General features: G+C 44.1%; 1 protein-coding gene across 1 annotated transcript; it reads left to right on the forward strand.

Moving 5' to 3' along the window:
• Positions 1–1427: 1427 nt before the first annotated feature.
• LOC137640950 (uncharacterized) lies at positions 1428–5552 on the forward strand. The gene is made up of 4 exons (XM_068373409.1): positions 1428–3436; positions 3933–4524; positions 4749–5009; positions 5367–5552. The coding sequence occupies exons 1-4, from the start codon at positions 1428–1430 to the stop codon at positions 5550–5552; spliced, it is 3048 nt and encodes a 1015-aa protein (XP_068229510.1).
• The last annotated feature ends 3623 nt before the right edge of the window (positions 5553–9175 follow it).

Raw genomic sequence — 9175 nt, forward strand, 5'->3', positions numbered from 1 at the left:
TGTATGTGGGTCTTGCTGAGTAAAAGGGGCAAGTTTTCACACAGATACATTCTCCAATATCTAAAACTAAGAAAAACACGTATACATTACCTTGCGTAATCCTATTGGCTCGAAATACTGATCCAGAGAACCAATAATGATAACACACTAAAGTATCTGTGCTGGGTCTCTCTGGCGGGACTTTTGAACTGATCACTCGAAAGTCCCGCCATTTAACTCCACAAACGTTATGTTAAATTGAGGTAAGATTGGAAGATCTCGCGGGCGTTGCTGCGAATGACTATGGTCCAATACGTGACGATATTGGAGCATAAAATTCAGCCACCTGGTGGGGAAGGAGCGGGCGTCAGAGAAACAAAGTATTTGTTATTTACGAATCACAAAAATCATCTTGTATTATTGCACCATGATAAAAATATCGATGTATGTGTTTAGAGCCAAGGACTCTCTAGTTTGGTGGATTACGGCAAATTATGGCCTTCAGCCGAAGTATTAAGTTTACCCCTTGATCTGAAGTAAGACTTTGACAGTTTCTCCGTCTTGTGGTCGATAAAGAAGCTTTATCAGACCCCTTATTGAATAAATAACGTAAGAATTCCCTCCCCTCTCCCAAGGACACTTTAGTTAGCGCGGGAGATCGTAGTTTTCTTCAGAGCTGTCCAGAGCTACGCTCGTCCTCTCTGCCTATACCCCCCAAACAAGTAAGTTCTAATTGTTGCTCTCTCTGTCTCCGCTCCAAGCCGCATGAAACCAGGTCGGTTCCCCTAGTTTTTTTCTGAGTGTGGATTGTAAATTATATCTCTCTGTAACATATTGATCCCAGTGATTGGGGATTAGATTTATTTAGTACGATACGTCTGAGAACCTTGGTAGGTGTTCTACCATGGAATTATATTGAAATTAAGTATATTTAGTCTTTTTTTAGTCCGACGTGGACTTTGTGCCTCATGGGCACAAGTTACAGACCCCTAAGGGAGAAAGTTTCATTTATCAATTAGTTTAAGTGTTATAGTGTGTTATTTCCTTGTTAAATGGTTATTTTTTTAATAAATTTTTAAAGTGTAATCATATTTTATTGAATCCTGGATAGTTTTGGAAGGCTAACCTCTTCAAGGTCTTGTTATCGGCCCATACCATCGGGCCTAGAATTATAATTTTAATAATTCTGAGAAAAATTCACGACATTTGGTCCTTCGAACCAGATGACAAGTGCTTTCCAGAGCTTGAAAGGAAATCAGTAAAGTATGATCCTTTAGGGTACCCCTAATAGGAGAGAGAGGGAGAGACGTAAAAATTAGAGTCCTCAGCATCCCGATGTGCGATCGACCGTGTGTGCCTCTAGTTTTTTGTGCCCCATCTTCGTAACTTAAACCTAATTCTGTTCCTAGTTTGCCAAACCCTCTCGAAATAGAGTAAAGTCAGTCAAAATGGCGGTGGCCACGATAGTACACATCGAGGCGTCGATGGGCCTCATAGTAGACTTACTGAATGAAACGCAATGTGCATTAGTTGACACCTACTCTGAATCCGTGTACCAGAATCTGGTCACGGATTTGCAAGAGGAGGTAAGACAGCTAAGAGAGCTGTACAAGAATCAATATGTTAAACTAGAACCTAGTTTAGAAGCCCGAATCAGGCACACGTTGGGAGAAGCTACGCGAGCTTCTACCCTTCTATATAATCGAATTGACAGAGTGAAAGTCACTCCAACGGGGAATGTTTCCCTCCCCAGATTGAAACCGCTGCCTCTCCCCACGTTTGAAGGGAAAATGCAGGAACATGCTTCATATCAAGAGCTCTTTACGATACATGTAGATCGAAGAGCAGGTTTAGATGATGTATCTAAATTCACATATCTGTTGGGGACCTTAGGCAGGGAGCCGCTTAGGATCGTAAAATCCCTAAGTGTAATCACCGCGAACTCTAGGATAGCGTCGGATCTTTTAGATAAACAGTATGGTAATGTCCATCAGACACTCGTAATTCTGCACAGAAAGCTGGCTAATATTTTTGCACCCTCATTAGATCCTGTAGAGCTGAAAAGGTTCCGTTTCGAATTAACGATTATAATTGAGCAAATCAAGAGGCTAAGTAGTAGTGATATAGGCCATGGTATGGTCATGAGCTTCATCAATCAAAAGTTGTCAGAAGGGAAGCTCTACAGGAAAGTGGTCGAGCATCTAAGAAAGTGTGACTATACGTTAGATGAGTTCTTTGACGCGATAGATTTCAATATCAGAATGCTCGAGGACGATGCTTTGCAACGAGGAGATAAACTTGAACCTGACAAGAGAGTAGACATCAATGTAAGAGCGAAGTCAAAACCCGTCCACAATAATTTTTGTCCCTTTTGTGACGAACGGCGCCCGTCTCACGGATGCCGCCAAGTAACTGACGGGGCTGCCAGACGTCGCATTTTGCTAAAAAGGGGCCTATGTTTCAATTGCACCAAGTCTGGTCATCGAAGTGATAAGTGTCCCATCCCAAACTCTTGTAAGAATTGTAATGCGAACCACCACACAGCCATTTGTGATAATTATAATGCGGGAAGACGACCGCAATCAGTTCCAAGTAATGGTAGTAGTCAGTCTACAACGTCTCGCCCCGTGGTAAATGCGACGCCTCTACAGCACGAAACTGCCCCCCGTCCATCTAAAGATAAAGTGGAATCCAAACAGTGCAAAAGTGCAAAGATCGCACAGATGTATGACGTGGACCTCCCATGTACCATCTTGCCATCAGCTATGGCCGAAGTCAATCATAATCAAGGTAGCAAGCGAGTTCGCTTATTCCTCGATTCAGGAAGCCAAAAGAGCTTCATATCTGCGAAAACCGTGAGACAATTAGGCCTACCGGTGGTAGGAAGGGTAGCATTGAACATAGCTCCGTTTGGCTCTGCAGAAATAAGCGGACAATATGATGTCGTAATCTGTAGGGTAGAGATGGGAAAAAGAATAATACGAATGAAGCTGGTGGCACACGAAAACGTTGACGTCCCAATACATAACGCTGGTTATGTACAAGTCAGACAGCATCTGTTGAGTAAGGGAGTCACATTAGCCGATCCAGAGAACAAGTCCGATGAGCTGAAAAATGTCCACATTTTAGTAGGGGCTGATTATTTTAGCTACTTCATCATAAGCATAGAGAAGGTTGATGGGATAAAACTTTTCCTGACCCATAATGGTATGTCGCCATATGGGAAAGTGCCGCAGTGGCCATTGGAAGGGAAAAGGATCGAACAGGTGAAAACGCTCAGAGTATGTAGAATTGCGAGTGAACCATACCAGTTTGACGTAGATGAGTGGTGGCGTTTAGACCGTGTTGGCATCTCCCCATCAGAGCAATATACTGTTCACGAGGGTGAAGCCATGCGAAAGGTGTCGCAAAGTGTTGTTAAGAAACCTGAGGGATATCAGGTTAGCCTACCATTCGGGTCGGATGCTAGGACAGATACGAACTATTGAAACGCTGTAGCGCAGAGAGAATCGTTGCAAACTAAGTTCAGAAAGGACAGGGAATATTATGATCAATATCAGGGAGTGATAAATAAATATCTTGAAGCAGGCTTTATATCGGAAGTGAAGGAACCCAAGGTTAAAGGGTATTATATGTCGCATTTTGGAATTAAGAAAGATAGCCGCACAACCCCCCTCAGAATCGTATTTAATGCCTCTGCAAAATCCAAGGGTCATAAATCGTTGAATGAATGCCTCTTACCTGCCCCAATCTGGTAGAATTAGCATATCATTTGCCGACATCAGCAAGACCTTGCACCGCGTCTTGTTAGATCCTCGTGATGCCAAATACACACGGTTTCTGTGGCGCGAGGTAGCCGGTCGAGCGCTCGCCTTCGCCTTTAGAGTCATGGTGTTCGGCATCACAGTGAGTCCATTTTTGTTGTAACAAGTTTTAAATTGTCATTTCGAAAGGGAAGGTAGGCCGGATTTGGCGAAATCCTTTTACGTAGATAATTATCTAGGTACTTTCGAGGATCCCGAGAGCATAAAGCCGGAGCATGAGTCTGTCAATAAGATCTTAAAAGGGGCTGGTATGCCTTTAGAAGGGTGGGTGCCCAATCACTTAGCCTTCGATAGCGAGAAGCAGTGGAGTGAGCCGGTGAATGTGAACGTGCTTTGGCTGAGATGGGCCCGGGACGTCGACAGATTGTGTGTGAAAGAAAGTAAGAGAATCAGTGAATTGGGGGAGGGATGGGTACCTACGAAGCGTAGGGTACTTTCTATGTTGGTCTCCATTTACGATCCTCTAGGTTTGATAAGCCCATTATTTGTAAGAGAAAAACTTTTCCTCCAACAACTATGGGAGGATAACGTGGGTTGGGATGATGTGTTTAAGAGAGAGAAATCTAGAGAAGCGAGTGAGTTGTTGAGTGAATTGAATGCGGTGAGCAACATCACATTTCCAAGAGCAGTAGGTAAGAAAGGTTTAGAGTTCCATGTATTCACCGATGCCAGTAGTAAGGCATACGGCGCAGTAGCATATACTAGGGACAATAGCAATCAGGTAAGCCTACTCATTAGTAAAATGAGGATCACTCCAAGGGGGATGAACAAGTTGACAATTCCCAAGCTAGAACTATTAGCATTGTTGTTAGGCTGCAGATTAGCTAGGACACTCAAAGAGCTGATAGAGCCACGAGAGATAGTCATGTGGACCGACAGCAAGGTCACGTTGGCATGGGTAGCATCTCCCGATGCCAAAGACCAAAGATTGTTTTTCTTCATCAGGTTTGCCGTTTCAGTTTAAACCATGTCCCAAGCAAACAGAATCCTGCTGATGTCCTGTCCAGAGGAGCAACGACGCAACAACTGCTAAATAACCCTCTTTGGCGGAACGGTCCAGACTTCGTAAGGACCACGGGAGAGCCTGTTCCTTACAAGGAGGACGAACCCACCCATGAAAACACCGTAGTGGCGGCGGTACAAGAAATGAGGGAGGAAATAAGACCTGTCCCACCAGGAGAGATATGGAAAATTCTACAGAGGGAAGTAGAGTTCCAATTCTTGTTGAGAGTTGCTAGGGTAATCAAAAGGTTTACCAGATTAAAACGGCATCCGTTCAGTATTGTTGTCTAATTAGAGCAAAAACATTATTTGCCTACAGTCTATGCTTACTTGGAGGGTGGAGTCAGACCCCCTCGTGAAGTTACTAATTTTGTCAGACAACTAAATCTAGTGTTAGATGATAAATTAATTTGCACTAGGGGACGAGTATCCCAAGTAGAGGAAATGAAACATTTAATTCTGTTGCCAGCCAAAGGGCATTTAGTTAGGGCTTATCTAAGATATTTACACCGTTTGCACTTACATTGTTGTGTGAATTCACTAATGGGAATCTTTCGACAGAAATGCTGGGCGCCGGGCCTACGTTCCATTACGAAGCGGACCGTGCGGCAGTGTCCAGAATGCGTGCTAGCCTTCCAGACCCTGTTGAGAGAGTCACCACCACCACCCCCTACCGAAGGAAAGGATCACCTTAATGAAGCCCTTTACAGCAGTCGGAGTGGACCACACAGCGGCCATACAGACTGAAACGCGGCCAGGCTACATACTGATCGTGACATGCATGGCCAGCAGGGCCGTGTACCTCGATTTCTGCCCCTCCCTGGAAGTGGAAGAATTGGTCTTAGCCTTAAGACGATTTGCACTACCCACGGTGCTCCGTCGTTCATCAAATCTGATAATCATCAAACGTTCAAGACTGCCAGCAACCTCTTTCAGAGACTTTATGAAGAGGATGAAGTCCAGCAGTTCCTGAGGAAAACTGGCATAGATTGCCGCTTCCAGACGCCCGGTGCACCTTGGAAAAATGGGTTCTTCGAGCGCCTGATCGGAGTGACGAAACGTACACTCCAGATAGCCCTTGGAAAGAAGTACCTGCCGGATGCCCACGTACTAACCCTTGTGAAGGAAGCCGAGGCGGTGGTAAATAACAGGCCTCTAATGTACAGCGGCGACAAGTGCGCGGATGAGGTCCTCACCCCCTCCCATTTACTGAGAGGACACCCAATCCCCCTCATGGCACCGATCTTGCCGGACGACCACCTCAATGCAACCTTCACCTCCCGGAGGCTTCGAGACAGTTACTTAAAACTGACAGACTCTTAGATGGCCTTCCGAGAGAGGTGGAAAAAGGAGTATTTGAGTGCCCTGAGAGCCCGACACGACTGTCGATCAGGGGAACCTTCCAAGCTGCACCCCAGAGACGTCGTGCTGGTCAAGCAAGAAAATAAAAAAAGAACTACGTGGCCCCTTGGACTTGTCGTGGAGACATATCCTGACGACGACGGAGTCGTGCATTAAGCCAAGGTGTTATTCGAGGATGTCGAGTCCCTGCGAGCTGTTAGCCACCTGGTTCCCCTGGAAATTTCCCCCTCTGATGACGATGATGGTGTTGGAGAAGACGACGACGACGACGGAGAGGAGGGTGCGTACAGTTTGCCAGCAGGAATGCCAGAGATCGTTGAGACGTCTGGGGCCAACCAGGAGATGGCTCAGGCTACGACATCTCGACAACCAGCCACAGAGATCTTAGATAGTGACGCTAATAGTGATAACAATGCGGTAAGTGAGACAAGTGAAAGTGAAACAGGATCCAAGACGACGGACGCACAAGGACGTTCCGCATGCCCATTGAGAAGGGCCGCTGCGAAGCAGCGAGAACTGATAGAACGCTTAGTTCGGAGTGAGTATATATAACGCATATCTGCAAACAGTGAGTGAAAAAGGGGGTGTCCCTTCCGGTAGGTAGGGAGGGTGGAAAGAAGTGAATGTAGGTGCGAATGAATCCACAGAGGTTGGAAGTGCGTCGGGTGTGGAGAACGGGGTCTCTCGTACTTACCAACCGAGCGTTGTACAGAGCCAGGCCCCTCCCTCTTGTTCCCCTAAAGTAATTGCCAAGGTGTGGCAGTGTGGGAAGGGTGATTCCATTGATATGATTAAGGGTTAAGGGTAGATTGCCTTATGATTGGATTGTTGTATGTATTATATGTCTGGGTACATTTTTATTGCCATTCTTGTGTATATATACATTGCATATTGATCGTTGTAGGCCCATTGTCTACTTGCCTTTCTATTTGAATAGTTCATGTACGTATTATATGTCTGGGTACATTTTTATTGCCATTCTTATGCATATATACATTGCTTATTGATCGTTGTAGGCCCATTGCCTACTTGCCTTTCTATTTTAATAGTTCATGTATGTATTATATGTCTGGGTACATTTTTTATTGCCATTCTTGTGTACACCTGTAAGAGTTGATTGCCCCGGGGTAATATTTCTGTTGATGTACATTGTGTATACTCTGTTAAGAGTCGTTGTGGAGCACTAGGCAACGAGCCTAACGGAGTCTTGGAGTGGTTACTCCTACCCCGAGTCCAGTCTTGCCTAATTGACCGACGTTTCACCGCCCCTTTATTTCGGGTGTGGAGGATGTCGGGAGTTTCGAACTGATCACTCGAAAGTCCCGCCATTTAACTCCACAAACGTTACGTTAAATTGAGGTAAGATTGGAAGATCTCGCGGGCGTTGCTGCGAATGACTATGGTCCAATACGTGACGATATTGAAGCATAAAATTCAACCACCTGGTGGGGAAGGAGCGGGCGACAGAGAAACAAAGTATTTGTTATTTACGAATCACAAAAATCATCTTGTATTATTGCACCACGATAAAAATATCGATGTATGTGTTTAGAGCCAAGGACTCTCTAGTTTGGTGGATTACGGCAAATTATGGCCTTCAGCTGAAGTATTAAGTTTACCCCTTGATCTGAAGTAAGACTTTGACAGTTTCTCCATCTTGTGGTCGATAAAGAAGCTTTATCAGACCCCTTATTGAATAAATAACGTAAGAATTCCCTCCCCTCTCCCAAGGACACTTTAGTTAGCGCGGGAGATCGTAGTTTTCTTCGGAGCTGTCCAGAGCTACGCTCGTCCTCTCTGCCCATACCCCCCAAACAAGTAAGTTCTAATTGTTGCTCTCTCTGTCTCCGCTCCAAGCCGCATGAAACCAGGTCGGTTCCCCTAGTTTTTTTCTGAGTGTGGATTGTAAATTATATCTCTCTGTAACATATTGATTCCAGTGATTGGGGATTAGATTTATTTTGTACGATATGTCTGAGAACCTTGGTAGGTGTTCTACCAAGGAATTATATTGAAATTAAGTGTATTTAGTCTTTTTTTAGTCCGGCGTGGACTTTGTGCCTCATGGGCACATGTTACATGTGACAGTTTCATTTATCAATTAGTTTAAGTGTTACAGTGTGTTATTTCCTGGTTAAATGGTTATTTTTGTAATGAATTTGTAATCATATTTTATTGAATCCTGGATAGTTTTGGAAGGCTAACCTCTTCAAGGTCTTGTCATCGGACCATACCATCGGGCCTAGAATCATAATTTTAATAAGTCTGAGAAAAATTCACGACACCCTCGATGATGGAAAATACTGCTAAAGTGCAAAGTTCAGTTGCACACAGAAATTATCTTAATACCTCGCTTTAAGGCGATGCACCATGCCACACCCTTACTGTGAGGCAAGGTCCTGTGTGTAATAACGTCCAATTCTTCTGCCCTATATCAAGAGAAAAGCTTTTTTTGTGACTCGCCATGCAGTAAAGGTGAGAGAAGGTGTACTCACTCAGAATGAGGTGTGTCAGGAATTCTTATGTCCAACTGTACGTAAATATTGTTCAGGTAAAAAAAAATACGATTTTTTTTTTCTTTCTTTTTTAACTTGCATGCTGTGGTACTTCATGAAACTAACATGAGATACTCGGAAGGAAAAAGTGTGTAACTCAGTTTGATCAAGTTCACTAATATATTTTGACAGAAAAGAAAACTGAAAAATGGAATAAAAGTGAATATACTTAAGCATACACTTTTTATAATATCCAAATGATTTCTAATATGTTGGGAGCCATTCCACAAACTGGTCACAGCTGGGATAAACTTTTATGATACTGTGTTTCACTGGACCTTATGATGAAGAAAGCAAAGACTATTGGAACTAACTGCGTACCTATAGTCAATTATTTTTAGCGAGGCAGATTTACACTGACTAGCAGGGGTGCCCTTTTAGCTCAGAAAAGTTTCCTGATCGGTGATTGGTTGGACGAGATAATTCTAACCATTCAGATAGCAGGAAACTTTT

The sequence above is a fragment of the Palaemon carinicauda genome, chromosome 5, assembly GCF_036898095.1.
Source record: "Palaemon carinicauda isolate YSFRI2023 chromosome 5, ASM3689809v2, whole genome shotgun sequence".
In the NCBI taxonomy this organism is placed as follows: Eukaryota; Metazoa; Arthropoda; class Malacostraca; order Decapoda; family Palaemonidae; genus Palaemon; species Palaemon carinicauda.